At 47.6% G+C, this 23478-nt stretch overlaps 6 protein-coding genes across 6 annotated transcripts; 4 read left to right on the forward strand and 2 right to left on the reverse strand.

The window, feature by feature from the left end:
- Positions 1-902: 902 nt before the first annotated feature.
- F4813DRAFT_357717 (E3 ubiquitin ligase SCF complex, Skp subunit) lies at positions 903-2675 on the forward strand. The gene is made up of 4 exons (XM_049243150.1): positions 903-1680; positions 1736-1827; positions 1908-2078; positions 2150-2675. Exons 1-4 carry the CDS (start codon positions 1605-1607, stop codon positions 2324-2326), a joined length of 516 nt encoding a protein of 171 aa, XP_049100165.1. The 5' UTR covers positions 903-1604; the 3' UTR covers positions 2327-2675.
- Positions 2676-4140: 1465 nt separating this feature from the next.
- F4813DRAFT_357724 (ribosomal protein L39e) lies at positions 4141-5107 on the reverse strand. The gene is made up of 3 exons (XM_049243151.1): positions 4918-5107; positions 4637-4737; positions 4141-4534 (listed from the first exon to the last, which is right to left on the reverse strand). Exons 1-3 carry the CDS (start codon positions 4921-4923, stop codon positions 4486-4488), a joined length of 156 nt encoding a protein of 51 aa, XP_049100166.1. The 5' UTR covers positions 4924-5107; the 3' UTR covers positions 4141-4485.
- A 222-nt stretch (positions 5108-5329) lies between these two features.
- F4813DRAFT_357732 (ADP-ribosylation factor-like protein 1) lies at positions 5330-7304 on the forward strand. The gene is made up of 4 exons (XM_049243152.1): positions 5330-5805; positions 5891-5929; positions 6029-6436; positions 6570-7304. Exons 1-4 carry the CDS (start codon positions 5731-5733, stop codon positions 6588-6590), a joined length of 543 nt encoding a protein of 180 aa, XP_049100167.1. The 5' UTR covers positions 5330-5730; the 3' UTR covers positions 6591-7304.
- Positions 7305-9719: 2415 nt separating this feature from the next.
- Positions 9720-11786, forward strand: F4813DRAFT_57517 (catalase-domain-containing protein). The gene is made up of 3 exons (XM_049248652.1): positions 9720-10320; positions 10376-10542; positions 10615-11786. Exons 1-3 carry the CDS (start codon positions 9954-9956, stop codon positions 11572-11574), a joined length of 1494 nt encoding a protein of 497 aa, XP_049100168.1. The 5' UTR covers positions 9720-9953; the 3' UTR covers positions 11575-11786.
- A 1-nt stretch (position 11787) lies between these two features.
- F4813DRAFT_57501 (acetyl-CoA synthetase-like protein) lies at positions 11788-17623 on the reverse strand. Its single transcript, XM_049248651.1, has 2 exons — positions 12944-17623; positions 11788-12893 (listed from the first exon to the last, which is right to left on the reverse strand). The coding sequence occupies exons 1-2, from the start codon at positions 17236-17238 to the stop codon at positions 12218-12220; spliced, it is 4971 nt and encodes a 1656-aa protein (XP_049100169.1). The 5' UTR covers positions 17239-17623; the 3' UTR covers positions 11788-12217.
- A 2185-nt stretch (positions 17624-19808) lies between these two features.
- On the forward strand, positions 19809-22175 carry F4813DRAFT_380524 (uncharacterized protein; the record flags this gene model as incomplete). The annotated part of the gene is made up of 2 exons (XM_049245572.1): positions 19809-20209; positions 20339-22175. The coding sequence occupies 2 exons, from the start codon at positions 19809-19811 to the stop codon at positions 22173-22175; spliced, it is 2238 nt and encodes a 745-aa protein (XP_049100170.1).
- Positions 22176-23478: the final 1303 nt, after the last annotated feature.

Consider the following 23478-nt stretch of genomic DNA (forward strand, 5'->3'; position numbering starts at 1 on the left):
ACAGTTACTATCGAGGTATGTTGGGCCACGGCCTATTATATACACGCACGCGCGCACGCACAACACACATGGACAAATATATCCTCTACCTATTTTGTAATATGTAATCTCTGGGACGGAATAAAAAATTGGGATCACCAAGGAAGCAGAGAAGGGCTCGGTCCGGCAACTAGAGGGGACGATGCAGAGGGGATGATGCATATAATGGGAACACAAAACATGCAAGATACCGCCACGAACCCGTGCTTTGGAAATCATGGCGTCGAGTTAATAAAGGGGAAAGGCAATAGATGTATGTGGTGTAATCTTGCTGCTTCGAAAATGCATGAGTATCTGTTTACATAAACTCCCATAGTTATAAGTATAAACATTGCATAAGTATTTGGTGTTTGTTTTTTATACCCCCTTTGCCCCAAAGTGATTGTAACCAGTGGTCTTTTCGGAGAAAACTACATATCATTTTATTGGGTATATATATATATATATGCTGCATTGCAGAGGTAATTACTTTTGAATACCCAAGCACCTTGCTTTATAATATATAAGTCCTATGACGCTGCTAAAGGAATTTGCTTATTTATAGTTACGCTTATAATGTTCAACTCGGGAAATCCCCAAAACCGAGTATTTTAGAAAAGAGCAGACTTATGTACATCTATTGCTTTACGCACTGTAAGTAGATCTATGTACTATGTACGGATTACATAGGTACCATCAGCCCCAGGCAGGTACGGTGAAAAAAAAGCATGCTATTCCCCACATCTAACGTTATTCATGCTAAAGAGCTGATAGGAGGTGCCTAAGATATGTAGCATGTACCTACGTACCTACGTTTAAATCTTGACCTGGAAGCCATCAGGGTCCATGTAATTTTCAATTACAGCTAGGTAGGCACTGGGTCACGTCACTAACTGTGCTTTTGCGATATCAACAATAGGCAGCTGCATGCAAGTACATATTGGCCGTTGTGTTGCCTAAGTTACAGTTGTTAAGTACCAAATATAAATGATTATTGTGGCGCCTTGAACTTTGGGCCTGACGCAAAACTTACTCCGACTTCTTTTTTTAACTTAAACACACCGCAACAGTCACCATTCCGAGTGAATAACGTACAAAGACTGCACAATCACGGATTTCTCTCAAATTACCACCCAATATTTTTGTTCATCTATTGTCGCCAATCCTTTCGTCACGAATCTAGTAAATAAAAACCTTTGTACAGTACGATAACATTGCTTTTATGATTCAGAAGCATGTAAGATGTTGTTTCCGTGACTACCTGGCTATTTCTATTGTTCCTACCTTGTTCGTACTCAGCGTAGTGCTTACCTAAAGTTATTTAACTGTCGTGCCCCTCCAGCCTCAGTTCGAGATTTCCCTAATCACAGACCCACCTTCCCACATCCAACCTGCATACATCATCAATCTGCTGCCGCCTTTAAACTTCTACTTTGATTCCTCCTTGTCCACACCAAGTTGTGAGCACAAAAGCATCAGACATACCCATCATACCCATCTACAGCCTCTATTTGGTTTCGCGACCGAGTTTTTGCAACCTCATACTTATTTCGACCACAGAAAACCGATCCTCTCAATCCGACATCATGGGTGAATCCGAAGCTCCCCCCGCTGCCAACTACATCCGACTCCAGTCAAATGACAACGTGAGGATTGATGTTGGTAAGTTAATCGTCTACTCCTTCCTGCTATGAAGCTTTACTTACATGCATCACAGAGAAGGCTGTTGCGGAGCGATCGCTCCTAATCAAGAACATGCTCGAGGATCTTGGTCCTAACGCTGAGGGACAAACTATCCCTATCCCCAACGTAAGTCATTCCTGCTCAACCGTAATAGTGCTATAGCTCTCAGCCGCAAAGTGAACGTTATTCTAATATATCTACTATAGGTGACCGAGCCCGTCCTTCGCAAGGTCATCGAGTGGTGTGAGCACCATCGTCACGATCCCCCTGCCTCGAACGAGGACGAGTCCGACAATCGCAAGAAGACCACTGATATCGACGAGTGGGATCAGAAGTTCATGCAAGTCGATCAGGAAATGCTCTTCGAGATTATCCTCGTATGTATATCCCAATACTCTCACCCTCTTATTTTTTGCTGTATAATTACTAACACATCTTTCTCCTCTAGGCCTCTAACTATCTCGATATCAAGGCATTGTTGGATGTTGGATGCAAGACTGTCGCCAACATGATCAAGGGCAAATCTCCCGAGGAGATCCGCAAGACGTTCAACATTACGAACGACTTCACCCCCGAGGAGGAAGAGCAGATTCGTCGCGAGAACGAGTGGGCTGAGGATCGATAAACGCCTCAAGTCACATCCGGTTGTTTTATGATTACTTAATCTTCATATACATTAAGTCCTATGAAGTGATATGACTGATTTGATAAGGGATGGAGACGACAACCGGCTAATGGGATTCTTTGCGGCTCGTGGCATAAACCGTAGGCATTTCATAGCTGACCATTTGCGTGTGGCATTGGCATGGAGAAGAGTGGATTCGGATTTTTGAGACGGGCCACCTCCAACCCTTGTTCTCTTAACCAGTATAATAACTAACCTACTGGATGGTATCAGCAGCCCTACATGGTTAGAGAGCATGCAAATTTGCTTTAGGAGTTTTGGAATCAGCATATTGACATTAGTAAACACCACTTAAGGTCCTTTATAATTTCGTGATTTGTGATGCAATAATGCATGTGATTTTCCTACTCTTTTAAGAGTTGATGCCGTAATAGTCCTTATCCTATTCTAGCTATGTACCTAGACAGCGCGCAAACAGGTACCTAACCTATGTACATAGATAAAGACTATTGTAGCTTCAGGTTTGTAACTTTGTCTACCTAAGGTAGGTAGGTAGCCTGCATAAATAGTGCTGAGACAAGTAGTAGTTGCTCTTGTCGTTATAGTTTGTGTACCGACTACAAATACGCCGTTGTCAAGTCATAATAGGTACCTAGGTAGGTGCTGCCGTCTTAGCAGCAACGCCATAGTAACACTTCTAATTTACATCTCTTGTTAGACGCCAACAGCGTCAGTTAATATTTTCCCAATACAAAACACACTTTCTAACGTTATTAGGCTACAACATCATCATCAACCCAACAACTACCTAACTTTCAAACAATTCTCTACTACCAACCGTCATCATGGGTATTTTTAGCTTCATCAACACTGGCATGCAGAACATCGCCTCGTGGTGGTCGGACCGCCAGGCCGTGAAAAGCACAGACGCCTGCATCTGGTTCGTCGTCGGCGCCGTTGTGAGCTACATGGCGCAGCCGGGACAGCAACGTCGGCGGCTTCCCCTCCCTGGCACCATCCTCCTGCGAGAGGAAGCCTACGAGGACCGTTCCTCCTACGACAAGGCTGTTGCCGAGGCCGACCTCGAGTGGACTAGATTCTGGAACAAGATGAAAACCATAAAGAAGAAGGCGAGAAAGATGGAGAAGGAGAAGAAGCGGCGGGACGAGAGGAGGGATAAAGTGTCGCAGAAGGTGAAGATGCTTTGTGGTGATGGTGTTGCTTCGGCTCCGGAGCAGAATGGATTGGGAGTGGGAGTGAGATTGGAACTGGAGCAGCAGGGACTGGAGCGTGCAAGAACTGTGTGAAGAGAGAAAATGATCACTTTCTACTATCATCTTCGATTCTCTACGTTTCGTTCGATTAAACTAAGAGGCAACTACCACAACCTTGGACGACAATGAAGATGTCGATACTCGTCTCCACGACTTGAGTTTTCACATCTTCTTCGTGGATCGCCATAGGTAAGTCCTCTTTGGCTGGTAATCCTGATGGTGTTTACTGTTAGCTAATGATTATTAGGCTGGTTCGTTCGTTGGAGACTCTTCAAGCAGAGACAACAATAGGTTAGGGGAATTCAATGTGAAGGTTGTGTGGAAGCAAGGAGATATGGAAGAATAAAATGAAAACAAGAAAAGAAAAAGGCATATGTTGGACCGGGACTGGACAGCAAGGAAACTTAGCATGGATTGACTTCTGGAATTCTCATATTTTGTTAGTAGATGCCTAGGTTAGTGTAATGCCGAGGCAGGTAATATGCACCTATTCGCCTCGACATCCCAAAGTGTCAATCACATTAATCGTAAACTTTCTCAGTGGCATCAAAAAAGAATCGTAGTTGCTTTGTTCGCAAACCCGTCATTTCATTCCCTACGACCAGTACCATGCAAATCTGGAATTGATGAGCCCTGAAGAAAACCGAGAATCGCCCGCACCCATCATGCTTTCCCCCCTACTGACACAGGATACAGCATGTGTTCTGCCTGGAAGAAAATCCCACCGCCGAGGTAATGCCAGTCTATGTTTGATCCTCCACTGCGAGACCCGTCCCCTGAAGACCGCCTAATCGCTCAATTCCGGCATGATAACATATCGCATTCGGTGGGTTGGCTTCCCAGAAACAGATGTAGCCTGTTGTAGATGGGGATATAGAAATGCATCTAAATGCCGAGACGGGTCTTGCGCCAATGCCTTCTCTTGGCGTTGTATCTGCGGATTGTTAGTTATTTCCATATCTCTTAGTCTTTGGTCTTGCTCGATTATCTGCCTCGGGACCAAGATATCGTCGGGAAGTTCGCGGGGAGTTCGTACCGGATGGTGTTACCAGTGCGGAGACGAATCCATTGGGGGATAGGTCTGTTCTGCTTCTGCGCCTTGGCGAGCTTCTGCTTCGTTCGGAAAGACTTGTGGCTCTGTCGGTGGGAGTTTATGTTAGTTAAACGCAATTCTCAAAGTAGACACTATCACACCAGCTAGAAAATCAGACAACCATCGCATTCGCCTCAACGACAAGGACATGATGCGAAAAGATGATTGTGAGATACTCTACTAGAGCAGTGCCAGTGGTATTGACGACAACGTAGAATACATACCGGCATTTTGACTGCTTGTGCTGATCAGAATGTCGAGATTATTTCGTGAGTGTCTTGTTTGAAGGAGGGTGGGAATTGTAGTCTAATCACGAAGCGGGCTAGAAATTTTGGGTGATCCGAGGGTTTTGCAGCCCCAATCCAATTTGTGTGCGGACCGAGCTTATAGCACGTGATTGCTGGAAGAGATTGAGATTTGGTTCCGATAAGATACGCTATGACCAACTTCATACATTAGGTACATAGGTACCTAGGTACCTAGGTATGTAATCAAGAATGCGGGTCCCATTTGCCAGCTGCTTTTGTCACTTGGCATCGAAAAGAAAAAGAATGCCAATCGGCTTGGCGTACCTAGGTATTGCTTGTGGCGGCAGGGCGGCCTCCCTAAACCTTGTTAACCTTGCTAACCTTACGAAAAAAGGGACCCTTGCTTCAATGAAAGCCAATCTGAAGCCAATCTGAGGTTTCGCCCTGCGCAAGATTTCAAAGCGAACCTGAAAGATTGACACGCCCCAGAAAAAACAAGCTCCTTATTTTCTTGTATTTCTGACAAATAACAAGTGTTTTTAACGCGTTTACGAAATCCCTCTTCTCCCGACGACTTGAATGCAGATCTAGACTTCCCGCGATTGATTCCCGCCTTCTTTTAAAATCCCCATCATTAGTTTTGGACAGCTGTAGAGACACAGTACCGACGTAACGATCGCGTGGCCATTTTTATTTACCTCGAAGGAAGGGGCGCCGTTTAAGCTCGCTCCTACGCGGATAAAATACATACTACATACTACATACTACATACATACGTACCTACACAAGATGGGCCAGAGTGTATCATGGCTGTCCGGCCTGCTGTGGGCAAAGAAGGAGATAAGAATCCTTATCCTAGGTCTTGTACGAGCTTACAGAGCCCCCCTGTTCGAGCCCATTCGAGCTTCTCTATCCGGAGCAGTACCGGCTAATTCAACATCTTGCGCAGGATAACGCGGGAAAGACGACATTATTATACAGACTGAAGGTCCGTCCATCCTTTCGAATACTTGTATCATTCTCTTGCGCCTCGGACGAACTTGCAGCGGAATGACAGGACTAAGCACTAACAACGAACCTCCTACAGGTAGGCGAGGTAGTAACGACAATCCCGACGATCGGGTTCAACGTCGAATCAGTAACATACAAGAACCTAAATTTCAACGTGTGGGATTTAGGTGGACAAACTTCGATCCGACCTTACTGGCGATGCTACTATGCGAACACCGCAGCCGTGATATTTGTCGTCGACAGCACGGATATCGAGCGTCTACAGACTGCGGCTGAAGAGCTAGCTGCTATGCTCAACGAGGATGAACTGAGAGATGCTGCGCTCCTAGTGTTTGCCAACAAACAGGACCAGCCTGGTGCCAAGGGCGCGGGCGAGATATCCGAGGCACTGCGGCTGGGCGAGCTGAGGGATCGCAACTGGAGCATTGTCGCGTGCTCAGCGGTCGACGGAAGCGGTGTCAACGAAGGCATGGATTGGCTGGTGGTAAGTCATGTTCTAATTCCTACCTGCATCCAGTTCGAGGGGGCGGCCAACTTTACGACCAGATTACCCCCTACTTGAGTAGATTTCAGGGGTAACAGAACCTGGAACGGAACCTGGCTAACACGTCACGTAGCAAACCGTGTCACAGGACTAAACGTCTTGATATCGCACAAAGCATTCCTCTGTATAACACTTAACCAACCGTATCAATCCATGGGCATCTCAAAACATATTTTATTGATACCGCATCCTTACGGTCTTGGGTAGACGGCCCCTGCCCCCTCATGTTAGTCTAATAGGGCCACGAGGTGCAGCGGCCGCTGTGATTAGGAGCATAAGGCGTTTTCTGCAGGATTTTATTTTTTTGGACGAAGGAGGAGGATCCAGAGAGGGCACGGAAGCAGGCGAGAACGATGAATATCAAGTTCGATGAAGAATCTCGAGACACGTATGCATCATTCCAGGCACGTATTAGTAGTATGGGGCTGGTCCTGGTCTGGTATGCTAGGTCATATATATACGATGAACCTCCCAAGCTCCTTTAATTTGCCCTCTGGCGGAAGATAGAAGAACAGACAGGCGGATCTCCTGATCCGGCAGCCCGGATCGAAATAATACTAGGTTGGGGTCGGCTCTATCCAGTCGTTACGTTAGATATATTATAATTACCGTAGATGCGCGTAGCATAAAGTAAATGACCCAAGTCGTTGCCATCATATGTGTCTTAGGTGGTGTTTCTGATTCATGATGTTTCATGGCTCAATGGTTCAGGGGAAGATCACGACTATGTTTCCTAGTAACATTCCTCTCGTCGAATAAGAGCTTCAGCTCGGCCGTCTTGCCCGTCACCGTGCATATATGATATAGGTAGGTTTCTTTGTATAGAATAGAAAGTATAACTACCTATATAAACTTCCTTGACACAAGTGACATCAAGGTATACGGTATGCTCTCAACAACTGATTAGGTAGTCCTTCACGGCGCTGGCCGGTATAGAATACATGTAAGTAACGGCGTCCATGGTGTAGCAGATACGTGACTTATAGATGTTACCGCGATTGGCTAGCCGCAATGGCATTTTACCTCAAAGGAATTGAAGCTGCCGCATTTTCGGCCCCACTTAGGTACTTGGCCGACCACGTCGCCACGAGACCACGCGGGGTTCCGGCCTTATTACATAGGTAGGTATGGAGGATATATAGGTACCTAGGTATCTGTAAGTATATGCACCATATTAATGGCGCGAGATGGGAAACACGGCCCCAAGATCAGCTCGCAAAAGGACTTATCCCTTGACTGTATACGCACATAATTCGGATATAAAATCCTGTGCAATCGGGGTTTACAAACTTACCTAAGGATCGCGTCGTGACGTCTCGTTGTGCTATGTATTATGGTACTTTGTGTAGCTTAGCGGCCGGGACAGCCGGGGGCTAATTTTGGACCGTACGAAGCAAGAGCCCTGTTTACTTTCGGAAAGGAAAAGCAGGACATTTTTAAAGTATACGTACGTATATTGTGGTAGACAAGAATGGAAGGTATAACTACCTACCTACGCTATATGATGTCATGAACTATGTGTGAGGAGCTACGGCGTTATAAAGATGAGCGCGTTGAGTTGTCGTCCGAAGCAGCATGTTGATACTTGCCTCGAAAAACCGACAGGAGTTTCCTAAAGGGCAAAGGCGGCTGTAGTAAGCGAATACCTAAACCTACCTAGGTACTCGAAGAGTTCTACGAGCTGCTAATAAGACGGTCGAGTCGGATTGCCGAATATAACCATGCGGCACCTATGTACTAGGTTAGTGTATGGCTTGTCTACTACATAATGGAGGGGTTGCGGATGGGCTCGATGGTTCGTTCGACCAAAGACGCATCGATAGCTCAACTATCATCTGCCGGCAAAATGCACTAGGACGACCCGGAGGCGCTTATGAATCCTACATGGAGTCGTTTTCTCGCGGGAATTGCTCTGCTAGCCATGTTCTGCATGTTCTGCATGTACGTATAAGTTATAAGTTCAAGGGACCCGGGTATGAGGTATGTATGTATTGCCACCAGGGTTCCGTTCTTTGATCTCCAAGGGAAGAGATCGGTAAAGGGGGAAGGGGACGGGGGGGTCTGTCTGTCTGTCTCCGTTGAATCAGAAGACCGCGGTTAGTAATAGGCAAGAGACCATCTGACATGCAAGTTCTTTATGCCGTTCTGCAAGGCCGTTCTGCAAGGAGAGATGACGGTGGCGCTTTAATATTCTCCGCAAAGAAAAAAAAGAAAAAAGCAGGCAATTAGTTCTAATACGCGTCGCGTAAGACTGTAGCGCAGGTCAAGCGTGAAGGCTAAGGAAACTAGAGAATCCGTAAAAATAGCGAAGGCCGAGAGAGGCCGAACTGCTTATGGATGCTGTGGGTGTTATGACTACTTGCCGAATTGCCTTTTGTAAAAGAAATTGGATTATTGGAGAAGATATAGCATAGCGACGAGGATGGCTTGAAGTTGTATATACACACCTAACTTACCTGGGTATAAAGGGCATATAAAGTAGGCAGGGCATGGATGTGTATTGGATGTGTATTACATACTATGTAGTATTACATAGAAAGCATCGGAGGGATGCCGGTAAATCGCGGGGCAACTTAAAAAGGTTACTACTACGAAATACTACCTAAGGTACCTAGGTTAGGTTAATGTACAATACATAGAAGCTCACAATTAGCAATTATCTAATTGGCCAACCCCGACCCAGTAGATTTACCCCACCTCCCAAAGTCTGGTAGTTTGCGTATTTGGGTTTACCAAATGCAGACCTGGACCCACTCTGGACCCACTTCCCATTTCCCGTTACTTTCGTCACTTTCGTCACTTTTATCACTTTCGTCATTTTTGTCGACCTCTCACCTTTCTCCACCCCCCGAGCCCGGACGACTCTCTTCTTGGCTCGCCTCCCCTGTCCTTCATCAAACCCCATCTATGACCGTGCTACTAGAGCGAGATCACGACGCATACATACAGAGCCCGCCGCAGCTCGTATGTAAGTGGTCAGATGAATAGTTGGAGTAGCGCATTGCTACGATGATGCCGATAATGCGAGAAGTGGAGAGGGAAGGGGAAGACGAAGACGAAGAGAGAGAGAGGGGGGGGCGGTTTCATGAAATGTAGTTGAAACTTTTCTTATCATGTACATCCGGCGTTTCTTATTGACAAAGCCAAGAAGGACGAGTGACGAGTTAAGGTAGGTTAGGTTAGGTCAAGTATTTATATCTGTTCATCCCCCCCTTTCCCAGGCTTGCTTGATATCTTCTGTTCCCTCCGGTTTGCACAAACCTAGCTATCCATTCGTACCCCTACCTACGTACGCACATAAGAAGCTCTATCTGTGTGAAGGGGGACTTCTTCGTCTACGTAACAACAACACTACTCTACTCCCGAAGCCTCTACTCCCGAAGCTCAGGTAGCGCCCCTGAGTTTGGACAGCCTGCTTTCTAAGATAGCATTTATTTAAACTCACTTAGTCGTAAAGATGGTCGCCAACGAGAAGCCCGCGTCTACCTTTAGGTACAACGAAAAGCCCGTGTACACTACTTCCAATGGCTACCCTATCGAGAATCCCTCCAAGTGGCAGCGAGTTGGCACTCAGGGTCCCCTCCTACTTCAAGACTTCCACTTGATTGATCTGCTCGCCCACTTTGACCGCGAGCGTATCCCTGAGCGTGTCGTCCACGCCAAGGGTGCCGGCGCCTACGGTGAATTCGAAGTCACCGACGACATCAGCGATATCAGCTCTATTGATATGCTGACTGGTGTTGGTAAAAAGACACCAGCCGTCGTTCGATTCTCTACCGTCGGTGGCGAAAAGGGGTCGGCCGACAGCGCCAGAGATCCTCGAGGTATGTTAACTGCCGCTCAGAATAGTTGGTGCGCAATTGCTAACTGGGGTTATAGGATTTGCCCTCAAGTTCTACACTCAGGAGGGTAACTGGGACTGGGTCTACAACAACACACCCATCTTCTTCCTCCGAGATCCCACCAACTTCCCTCTCTTCATCCACACTCAGAAGCGTAACCCTCAGACCAACCTGAAGGATGCTACTATGTTCTGGGACTACTTGGTATGTGTATACTTGACTTACCCGCCTACTTGTAATTGCCTTACAGAAGCAAGAGTTCTAACATAAAAACAGTCCACCCACCAAGAATCCGTCCACCAGGTTATGCACCTATTCTCTGACAGGGGAACGCCTTACTCATACCGGTTTATGAACGGCTACTCTGGCCACACCCACAAATGGACCAAGCCCGACGGGTCTTTTGTCTATGTCCAAGTACATCTGAAGACTGACCAAGGAAGCAAGACCCTCACCAACGCGGAGGCTGGCAAGTTGGCTTCTGACAACCCCGACTTCGCAACCCAGGACCTGTTCGAGTCTATCCAAAAGGGCGAGTTCCCTAGCTGGACCGTCTATGTACAAGTCTTAACCCCAGAGCAAGCCGAGAAGTTCAAGTGGAACATCTTTGACCTGACTAAGGTCTGGCCACAGGCTGAGGTACCTCTCCGACGGTTCGGCAAGTTGACACTCAACAAGAACGTAGAAAACTACTTCGCCGAGATTGAGCAAGTTGCTTTCTCTCCGTCGCATCTCGTCCCTGGTGTCGAGCCTTCGGCAGACCCCGTACTCCAGTCGCGTCTATTCTCATACCCCGACACCCACAGGCACAGGCTCGGTGTCAACTACCAGCAAATCCCCGTAAACGCGCCCCTTCATGCTTTCAACCCCTTCCAGCGTGACGGAGCCATGTCCGTAAACGGAAACTACGGCGCCAACCCCAACTACCCCAGTAGCTACCGCAACTTAACTTACCAGTCCATCAAGCCTACGAACCCTCACGAGAAATGGTCCGGAGCCGCTGTTAGCGACCTATTCGACGAGATCCAACCCCACGACTACGAGCAAGCCAATGGCCTGTGGAAGGTTCTTGGCCGAACCCCGGGTCAACAGGAGAACTTCGTCAACAACGTCGCCGTACACCTAAAGGATGCGCACAAGGACACGCGGGAGCGAACATACGACATGTTCACCAAGGTCAACCCCGAGCTCGGCGCTGCCATCAAGGCTGAGACCGAGAAGAACGCCAAGCTATGAACGTGGGATTATTACGGAATATAATGCGATGAGAATGAAAAATGTTATATACGAGTAACGTAAAAAGACAACCCTTTCTCTATCTAGTGTTGCAGTCATGTAGTCACTATAATTTCGAGGTTAAATCCCTACGTATCGCGTCTTTGCCTTCGTAGAGTATTGTGATGCATTTTCAGTGTGCGTGTGATGATGATATTCGTATAACTACTAAGAATAGTAAACACTGCTTCTCAGTTGAGACGATATCAGTCAAGTTGACAAAGCATGAATGCCAAAAAAAATATTAAACCAGAAAAAATTCATAACTAGGCTAGGAGTATCGCCTTAATGCTCATGTAGACATGCGATTCGTGATATCTCGATACCGTACAAGAAAAAACCAATGCCCAATCCTGATGCTATTCGAAGAAGGCTTTGAGGAAGAAAAAAAAAAAGAACACTGTTATCCAGACCCTCGTTACCGGGAGTCGAGTTGCACAGAAACCCACAAGACCAGTTAACTCCGAGGCTGGATCCGGACTGTATCTACTATCTTCTGGCATGTCCGGATATATAGATAGGTAACTAGTCCAGACCACAGTCATATGCGGCTGTCGCGTCTCACCCCCCTGTATAAATCCCTCCGTCCCGAGGCGGCAGACCCCTAATCTTGCCGCGGCATCTGGTTGGCCAGATTCATGTGCATCAAGGCGTCGCGCTGCCACTCCTCCTCTTGCCCTGTGCTGCTTTGCCTGCGGTCCCACATGGCTTCGTTCGAAGCCTCGCGGCCGTCGACACCTGGGAGGCGGATCTGCGGTGGCTGCGGGTATTGTCTTAGCGGCATGCCCCCGTTACTGAAGCGGTCCATATCCACGATTCTTTCGTTGCTGGCTGAAAGATCCACTGCTTGAGGCAAGGCTGACATCTTGTCCATTTGATGATCTAGTTCTTCCTGTTCCAAGATTTGTGGCGCGTGCTCCATATTTCTTAGAGAACTTGCTCCGGGAGCGTTGTTGCTTCGAACACTGCCCACACTAGCACGGTGGTTTTCGCCCGCTCCATCGCCGCCCTCCACACTACCCGAGTCCGCGTCGCGGATCGCGAATTGCGCGACTGTACGCATCTTCCGAGTAACCCAGCTAGCCAAGATCTTGCCGCGTTGCTTCTCACCGAGTCGACTACGAGGGAAATCGCCTTTGTTCACAAAGGCAACTATATCAACTACTATCTGATGATCGTTGAGAATAGCATTTACGATGACGGGGACGATAGACGCAAGATAAGCCTTGCGTGACACTTCAACAAGGACGACTACGAGACCACCTGCTTGGAAGACGGCGCTGGATATTATGTTAGCCTTGAGCCATCACTTTGCTAGAGTCGAACTTACCAGCCACCAGGAACGATGTTTCGATGGGATTTCTCAACCGAGGCCTCTATATCCATTGGGAAATGGCTTAAACCGTTAATCTCGAAGGTCTCGCCAATGTTACCTAGTACGAAAAGGACCTGCATATCTACTTGGGCCCCACCCGGTCCAATAGGCCGACTGACGTTATGCAGAAAGCCGAGATCTCCGGTTCGGACATAACTGATGTTGGGATCGCCATCTATGGTGCGTCCATCGAAGCGTTCGGCATCAAAGGGGTCTCTGGATCCATAGAACGCCTTTACGCATGCTTCTGAATCAACCCATATTTCTCCATACTCCCCATCCGTACAGAGGAGCCGGCTCTCGGGATTGACGATGGCTATCTGGGTTGAAACCGGTACCATGCCGGAATCTTGAACTAATAGGGCCTTCGGATCCGACTCTGGATCCACAGGAACGATTAACCCTCTACGAAGAGCCCGTTGGTCAAGCCAAAGCTCGATAGGCTCGATACACATATACGACCGAGACGCAACCATCGGATTTAGTACATGTGAGTATACCGTATTTATAGCCGTCCTATCAAGGCCAGTGGCCGCGAAATGGAGCCTGACCTTTTGGAATACGTCGACGCGGGGTCTTCCTTCGGCCGAGATCATCATGTTCTTTAGTTCGTGCATAGCGAAGCCTTTACCGGGCATCGTATTCATAGCGTGGTCGAGCATCTGGGGCGTTGCATATGTGTCTTTTATCTTATAACGGCTCAGGGTTAAGAAGAGTGAGATGGGGTTTTGCGCAAACTCCACGGGCGAGAGTAAGTAAGTGGGTGTACCTATATAGATACCCATTAGACACGAGTGGATAAAGCCTAAACCTGTGGTGCTTCTGACGCAGCCGAGCACCGGTCTTGAACTCGTCATCTGGCAAGTTTCCTTCTGGACCTTGCACATCCCTAAAATAGTGTCATGGCCAAGCTGCACCGAAATTCTGCGTTGATCTGGCGTCCAATACGCCCAAATTATAACAGGGTATCCCGGCTGTATCCAGGCAGGATCGACGGTAATACCAAGGTCACGGAGACCACTGTTCTGCTTAGGCGGTTTCGAGGTATTGAATACGCTCGGGACAGTGATCTTGAGGAACTGGGCGGATTGTTTGATATGCTGCGAGACGGCCTTCGACTTAAGGAGGTGATCTACCTCATTATTAACAAGGACAGCTTTAATGCCATAATCATTAATGAGATGGAGGAAAGCCGGTACATCTTCGTTCAATCGTCGCTCGTCCATCGGTGAAGTTGGTATGATAACAGCACCGAGGTTAATGCATGCATGGACGGCGAAAATGTAATCTTCGGAATGCGTGTACATGAGCATGACGTGGTCGCGGGCCCGTATTCTAGCCTTGTTACGGAGATACAAGGCCACAGCGGCAACTTTGGTATCAAACTTTCTCCACGTAATACCTTTCCCTTCCTTACCCCTGCCGTCGATAGTACAATAGGAGAGCTCTTCCGGCTGTCGTGCCACTCGCCATTGGATGAGATCTGTGATGCTCGAGAAGTTATTTAATGGCGTAGATGTACGATCGTCAATGACAACCTCACGTCTGTCAATTCCTGAATATTGCTTGTCAGCAGGTCCGAGGAAGTCTCCTCGAGCGTCTGACGCCGTGGGCGACCAAATACCACCCATAGGGTCCACCCCGATAGGCAGGTTTAGCACCGCATGTTCGACGCCAAATTTGACGTGAACACATGGTAGATTGCCGAGGTCAAATTCCCTGCGACACAGCATGTTTCCTATCTCTCGCCTACCGTTCTTCGTCACACGAGGTAACGAGTTCGGTGCCGTGATCATAACGCAATAAACCCTTAGGTGGTGTTCTTGCATAAGGACATCCATACATCTTTCTGAGAGCGTGTCTAACAATGCGGTGTCTAGCTGCCTAGGCGGACCACCGGACGTTGCTGGAGCTGTTGAAGCTGCCGACGACTCTAGTACTACTATTGGTAGATGCTCATCATTGACGAAGACGTCAAACGCAGAGCAATCAAACACTTGCTTATTTAAGTTTCGAAGGATGCTGACAATAATGTGCTGCACGAAGAAGTATCGATGCTCAGCAACTTCGTGGCCATGCTCAACCCACTCAACCTTCTGCCGGATACGGTCTTCATATAATCCAAGCACGAAAATTTTGCCTTCAATCACGGTCCCAAGAAGACCGGTCCTGAGAAACTCGGGCTCTACCGGTGTAGGTGTCGGGTCTCCCGGTTCGAATTTGTAGGGTCTGGCGTGAAAGATCTGCTCGGTATGCTTGGGCAACGCCCAAAACCCTCCGGATAAAGAAGGAGAATCCACCCAAATCTCCCCAATAGAATGTGGAGAGGTAAGAAGCCCCGTTTCAGGGTCAACGACGGCGAGAGTAGCATCAGGAATCGGATATCCAAAGGCACCAACCCGGACGGTACCTGGTTCGGCATTCGCCTTCTTCCGAGCATCCTCTCCTATAGCTACTACGACGACTTCGTTCGTCTTGAGTGCTTCTCGGTCCAGTAGAACCTCGCCAAGATCATTCTTAGCGTCGTGCTCTTTCGTAGTCGTTGTACCGCCCCCGAGAAGACTTCCAAAACCATTCGATGGCGCTAGTTTATCCTTCTCCTTCTCCTTCTCCTTTTCTTTTTCCTTCTCTTTTTCTTTGTCCTTCTCTTCCTCCTTGTCGGTTTCCGAACCGGAATCGGCGTCGATATCTAATTTCAATGGACATCCCATGCGCTCTTCGCCACCTAACCAATCCCGGACGCTGATAACCATGCCTCCATGTTCGGGCAAACATAGCATCGGGGCAACGACTTCCCTAGCCCTAGGGTTTCGCAGAGGTCGAAGCCATCGATCGGCTAATACTTCGTGGAACTCACTATCCACCGTCAAGGTATCGATTAGACAAATCTTGACATGCTGAAAGTTTGGCTCCATGCCCTTCTTGAAATTTCGCGTAGTCATAGGATCTTGTTGGTAGTTGAAGGCAGCAGTTCTCAGGCCGGGATAGTCGGCAGCCATAAGCGTGGCCTTATATTTAGTAATGAGGTGGGCATAGAGACCAGGAGCGTTTACCGCCTTATTCTCTACCCATACAGTTGTATGACCGCTATAGACATTGAGGAGGACACCCAGAATCATACCGATGCCTTGACGAGGATCAAGGTACGACAAAAGAATCTCACTGCTAGCGCCCCCTCCTATGAGGCGTCCATTCTTATCTCTAAGGGTGCGGTTGAAGGTGTCGTTGGACCCATTAGGGACGGTCTGAACTATAGCACTTAGACAGGCCATTTGGTGCATTATAGTGCGGTGGCTAAGTACCACACCCCGAAGATCTCCTGTCGGGGCTCTGGAGAATTCAATGTATGCTAGATCAGGGACGGATAAAGGGGGGACGTCATCCTTCTTCTTAGGATGATAGCTTCCAAATTCGTTAGTTTTCCACCATTCAACCCCTTTAGGCCAGTTCAACTTCTGGGTGGTGATATCTCGCTGAAATGATTTCAAGTTATTATCGGTAGTTAGGGCTAAATGCGCCTGCGTGGAAGTTAAGATGAGGTTTAGCTTTGGGTAGTCCTGTAAGTCATTGATAGGAACTGCCACAACGCCCGCGATAAAACAGCCTAGGAGGGCGATCGCGAAGTCGATGATCTCTGAGTCCCTGTAAATAAGAGCAACGCGGTCCCCACGATACAACGAACTTTTGTCTCGGATGACTTGTGCTACTTTCTCTGCTCGAGAAGCGAGCTTGTCCCAAGTAATAGATGCGATCTCCTTCCCCTTACTATCAAGCACCCAATATGCCGGAAGCTTCCCAGTAGTGCGCCCCCTATGTCTTAGCACAGAAGCAATGTTGTCAAAATTCGACATAGCGGTATTTTCATCATGCGGGTCATGGATAGCAAATGGTAGTTCTCGTGGGTCCAGGGGCATCTGATACTCTAGTGCCTCGGGGGGAGGCAAATCGCTCGCAGTGAGCATAGGCGGGGCCATAGCAGCGGTAGGTGAGAAGGCATCACTGGATGAATATCGATGCATGCCTCCGCCATATTCGCCGCCTCCGCCGCCGCCGCCGCCACCACCAGGACCTTGGTCGTATGCCTGTTGACCGGCAAAATCGGAAAAATACACCTGGGAGTCTACCATTGTGCCGGTCCGGCTGTCATAAGGGTTTGGTGGTTGGTGTCCATACCCTCCTTGGTGCTCCGGTTTAAAGGCATAATCCCCCGAGACCATCGTCCCCGACCGCGTGGGAGAGTCAGACACCATCGTTTGAGCATAGCTAGGAACAGGGTTAAGGAATAGCGAATCACGCTGGCTCAAGGCTGGACGCTGTTCGGCCAAAGGTCCGCCTGGTCGTAGTAACCCGGCTGGATGCTCGGCGCTATAGGGAGGACCAGAACTGGGTATTCCAGAGGATTGGGGTCGCCAATCGGTGGGAGATGTGATAGTCGAGGGGGAATAAGCGTCATTGTGATCTGAATTAGAGGTATTTAAAGCGGCATATGCTGCGTCTCTATGCCCTTCGCTCGTATTAGGGGTATCGTCGTCGACAGTGTGTATCCGTAAGCCTCCAGTAGCATCAGCCAATGCGCCGGGGCCTAAATATTGCGAGAGTAGCTGGGTCCGTCGTTTTTGGAAGCTACAGGCAAAATGAGATGTGTTAGCACGACTAAGGATGAAGACTGTATGCGACGGCACATCAAGAGGAAGGTCTAACGATATGTACTATAGTATTAAAGACAAAACCTTACCCCTTCTCTGTAATGTCGCCTTCCTATACCAGGACTCGTAGTTAGTTTGCGTTCAATGGCTTCTCTTGTAGACATGTTGGGCCTCGTACCCCACCGCTGCTGGCGGGCGGTAAGGGTATCGCGAGCCGAATAACGGAAGAAGTAAATGACACCAGCGTACCTCGAGCTCTCTCTCCAATTCGTCCAACTTCTCTTGCAGGTCCGGATTCAATTGCGCCATGTCGATTTCTCGTTGTTTAACACAGAAAGGAAGAAACGCGCAAGGGTTGACGACCGTCTCGTCCGCCGGATTGCCCGATTCAAAAGCGATTCAAAAAAGCGAGAGGCCCGTGACGTCAAATCGTTTCGGGGGGTACGATATTGATCTTTCTTCCTCTTCGACCTATCGCAACAACAAGATATACCAACCAATAATACCTCGGTCAGATATAAAAATAGGGTATCATGACAATGCAACACAGCAGTGGACTGCAAGTTGGGCAGATATGTATTATGTATTCGGAAAAGGGATTAAAAAGGCTAAAAGGGAACATGGAAACATGGGAATAATTCGACTCTCAAAAGTGTTCAGAACCCTGATGTTCTAACTGTGGCTTCCAGGTACCTAGGTACATTCAATGTTGTCTTGGCCTTTATGTAAGTTAGGTAGGTACCTGTCTGTATGTATGAAGTACATCTGTATGAGGTAGTGTAAGTACCTATTTTTACGAGCAAACCCCAAGTTTACGCTGGCAATTGGCCGTAATTGGTTGCAATTGGTCATAATAAGGTTGCGAAGAGCAAGTACTTGGGGCAATACGAACTTTGAATGTTCCAACCCACCGAGCCACCAGTGCCTGCAGTGCCTGGGAAAAACGAAGTGGGGGAAGTAGTGGGACGGCCCTAGTGCTTATCGAATACTTTACTTGATAGGTATACCTACGCTGATTTAGGCTATCTGAGATGTCACGAGACGTCCACGTTTTTGTGAGCGGAGCACGGTAAAACCTATACGCCGTAAGTACTTCACCAAAACAAAAACTTCTAATATTTTCTTTTTAGTGAAGTTTTACTTTCTTTTCGTTTGATCACTTTATCCCAATCATCAGAATTCGCAACCGAATTGGATGAGGATGCATTGGATATAAGCAGATGGCAAGCTTCTAACTTACTAACTCCGTCATGACTCCGTTATGACTAGAAAGCTCGTCGTAGCCGAGTCTGGCAACAACCCCTAAACTCCGAGCCGCTTTCTCATTCGGCTTGGAGTCTTGGACAAGAGACGTGATATCATCCGCCACTCAATCTGTATCCTTAGAAGAGACATGAACGGGGACAACTACTAACAGCTCTTTTTCATGGCACGACCCACAGATGGAGAGTTTTCCTTGTCTTTGTTTAATGGTAGAATATTTTATTCGCATCGAATAACCCGTCCCCTGATTGCCCACCTAATACTAGATGTTAGCTGGTCGGTATAACTGCCACAATCCCACCAAGTAAGTTTATCTTCTTATTCGAGCACCTCTACCTTCCTTATCCCCTGATGAAATCAACGCATTCACAGACCTGTTCTGAAACTCCCTGTTGAGAAAATGCATTGAGCTCTACTGATTATACATGTCCTCTTGACGCAACGCTTTATATTTTGTTGTACGCAACCCTTACTAACCAACAACATAGGCATCTGAAATGGCTATCATGCCGCGAACTCACCTAACCCCCCTATCAATGTAGCTTCCCTTCAGATCTCGTTTCCCTTGTGCCTATACACGTTGTCTCTTTGTATTGGACAATGATGTTATTATAACAGTTTCTTTCTAGGGAAGTGACTTGTTCATTGTGCTTGAACAATGTCATACACGAACAATGCTCCTCTCGGCCACGATGAAGAAAAAGGATCTGTTGTCTCAGTAGTATATAGTTACGTAGTGCCGATCATCATGAATATAATTTTCCTGATAGAGTAACCCTGTTGGTTTTACCCCTGATCGACTTCTCATAGCGGTTTCTTGCCTTGGCGGTTTAGCAGAGCTGACTACCTCGTCTATAAGCTGCGTCGAACTCAGGTCTCGCACTATTAGGTGACATACTACTCGACCAATGATGGGTTACGAGTCAAATCAGTACCCGGGGATGGAGCCTCCGGATATGTACGACGACACAACAAGCATTCTTCAAAATATCGATTTTGATAATCCAGAATTGACTACACCATTTGATACACTACCAGATTTTCTTGAACCGCCTGTCGGTCCATATAACACTCATCCTTCTCGGTTCCAGAACCAGAACCTTGACCCGACTCTTGCAGTGCCGGAGCCATTTCACTCGGTCCCTCAAGAGTTCATAGACCCGAGCCTTCTAAATAATACCGGTAATGTTGCGGTTCCTACCATCCAGCAAGAGCCGTATGGTACGTATAATTCTATGAATATCGGTAGCCCCGTTGCCAACCACCATGATTTTACAGCCGTCTCCCCAAGCTATCCTATCAACTACACCCAGTATCATCCTTCACAGTTTTCACCACCTCCTCAACCTTATGAAACTTATGAACCTTATGAACCTTATGAGCCTTATCAACCTCAGCATCCGCAGCCACTTAATTCGTACCCAACTACTCGCCGAATCAGCGACGTGAGTGTACTAAGCTCGGAGGACAGGAACGACGAAGTAGAGAACGGAACACGGGACGTATTTGCGCTCAGAAGGAGCAGAATACCCTCACCAGTCCTCATTCACCACGAGCCCCCCTTAAAGCGCCCCGCGAAGGGGCCCAACGGATTATCGCTAAGAAGCGGCCAGATACCTAGAGTCACAAGGAAGAAAGACCCAAAGCCGGACCCTCGGGAGTGGTACGGGTCACCGCCACCTCCCCCGGAGAGCTGGGGTCCAAAGGATAAAAATGGCCGTCCTCTTTTTAAGTACACGGAATGCGGAGAGCTTGAGAGGGGCAAAACGTATTCGGAACATGAACTGCGCAGGTATCTCTACGGCCCAAAAAAAGATGAGCAGTTTTCGCAACCGAGGCGATTACAGGGGGTGCCAGAAGTAGAGAACAAGATCCGCCAGGGTCTTACGTTGTGGATTGGTTGGGTTGCCCCTCAGTCCAATGACAGATATCCCTACGGGACCCAATCTCAGAAGTGTCGATTTGCCGGCTGTGAAGATACTCAGAATACCATCAGGACGGGATTTCCGCGTGTTATCTTTGATGAGCGGATGAATGATGACGGTGAGGTCCTTGACCCTTACCACAATGCTGGGTATATGCATTTGTATTGTTTTGAGCAGCATTTCGATCTCATCGACGCCATGATTCACCTCGATGTCCGTCCCGACGAGAGGAACTTCAAGCACGAGGATAACATCTTCAAGTTGACAAGGCATTTCTCTGATATGCGGACCATAGTCGACTTGTGGTGGCAGGACGAGTATCCAAAGTTCGTCGAGGCCAGATCAAGGGGGAAGAGGCGAAATCATCGCAATTATAAGAATTCCTTGAGCTACCGGCTTATTCTCCATGCACTTGATAACAGCACCGATGCTCGTCTCAAACTACGCGAAGAGAGAGGCGGCGCTAACATGGCAAAGCACAAAGGAGACATCTCTAAACAAAATTTCTTGAAAGAATGTAGAAGCTTTGGGTTACTGGATGATAATGACGACCCAGTCCCCGGTGCCCATATACGGCTACCAGAGCTTATGCGTGAAAAGCGCCAAGCAAAGAAATTAGCTAGAGCAGCCGGACGTAGAGACACTCCAGCACCAGCAGAAAGTCTACCTTCACCAGCATCAACTTACAAAACCGCCATAGAATATCAACAGGACGCTACTTATTCAACGCCTTGCAGTATACACTCGCCGATTAATCCCAACTCTCCAATGCCGGGTTCGGGCTCGCCGTATGCGTATTTGTCCTCAAAGCCAGTATCGTCTTCTCCCTACTATCAACAACCAGCCTCGATTCCTGTAACCTCGAGTCCCATAGGGAACACAGCACGAAAGCGAGACAGGGATGAAGTATTGATGGAAGATCGAAATATCGGTATATCATACGATCCTGTTCAGGATGACCCAAATAAGAGGCCACGAACAAGCCCTAGCCCAGCACCATCCACAACGCCTCAACATGCTTATACCCAGGTACTAGATCACACGGGGCAACAGGACAACGGAGTTGGTAGTATACCAGCATCGACTGAGGCAAGCTATTTGCCAACTCCGCCTGCGACTGAGCCTCTAGGTTTGAGCCCGGATTCCGATTTTAATATCCATAATGCAGACTCCGTTGACGTGGTTATTGTTACAGAGGGCGCGGAAGATAACCACGACAAAGGCGAAGAAGAAGCTGAACTGGCTGATGGCAATTCGGTCGAGGCTTTCGACAATCTAGAATTCGACGAAGGCGATGATCTTTTTGGCAGCCCTGCTGACGAAGCCGGACTCGCCGACCTATTCAACCTCTGAGACAGTTTGCCATTGGACACAGCTGCCCTGGAGGCAGAGACCGATCCGACGAATAAGCTGTCCACGTCGCTAAATACCTTCAACTTGCGGTAAGTCTGAATTCGTGGGAAAATTAGGCATTCCAGGACACAGGGGTGGCATTTGACCTTCGGACACTCATTGGGTTGGGCGCTTCGTGGGTAAGTTGTCCTTTCGTGTTGCCACGTCTCTGACGAGGCCAATGTACGCGATACCGGGATGTGTATGTTTCCACGAGCAGACGATTTGATAAAATATCCATATAAGAAAATATTTAAAAAAAAAAAAAAAAATTTGTATTTCTTCTACAACCGATGTCTTTCAGCAACCGATTTTGTTTTATGTTTTCTAAAAAGCGACACTGTTTACTGTTTACCCACTCCCGATAAATTTCCTAGTTGTCATATATATATAGCGTAGAAGTACGCATACTCTCTGTACTTTAAGGTATTAAATGGTTAGGTATTTAGGTATTTAGGTAGAAACTTAATGTATCATCTACTTTTGGATATTTAATATAAATGTGCCGTGTCGGGAGCCAGTGATTACAGACACCATAGTCGACAGTCCTGGATCAGATGCCTTATATTAAGTACCTATACATAGGTATATATATATATATGTAGTTTCGAGTCCTGTACGGGTAATTGTTGACTCAGAGATGATGTGTATGAATTGAACATCAGCTTGAATGGATCAAACTAGGTGAGTGCGTAGTTTGTATAATGACTGAATTAAGGCGATAATACGTATGTAAGGTACCTAGGCTATATACCTAAGTAAAGGCCAGTTGTTGGCCCCGTCTTACCGCGCAAACGACGTCACTACGGTTGAGTTATTATTAGCAAGAACCACAGTAGTCGCATAACACCCGCTGTTAACATAGTATATAAGTACAAGCTATCATCCTAATGCGGCTTCTATTAGTTAAGCGTAAATAAGACGTCGAATATGATATTCATGTTAGTATTCATGTTAAACCAGGAAAGAGACGCGGTACCGAAACTAAGGGTAGGATAGGATCGGAAAAGGAAGGCCCAATTTTAAATCTGTGACAAGAAAAACCAGGTTGTGGTGGGCAAATAAAAATGCAGTATGAATGATGCGATTCGCATGTGTAGAGTGGTAGTCTCGTAGATACCGGAGTGACCGAGAGGAACACATATCAAGGTGGTACCGCTCCGTTGTTATCAGGTCCTAGTAGGCCCTAGCCGGCTCTAGGTAAACGCTAAAACGAACCCAAGAACTGAACCTGCCCCAGTTACTCGTCCTTGTTCGTTGTGCC

The sequence above is a fragment of the Daldinia decipiens genome, assembly GCF_022478715.1.
Source record: "Daldinia decipiens strain CBS 113046 unplaced genomic scaffold F4813scaffold_14, whole genome shotgun sequence".
Taxonomy (NCBI): domain Eukaryota; kingdom Fungi; phylum Ascomycota; class Sordariomycetes; order Xylariales; family Hypoxylaceae; genus Daldinia; species Daldinia decipiens.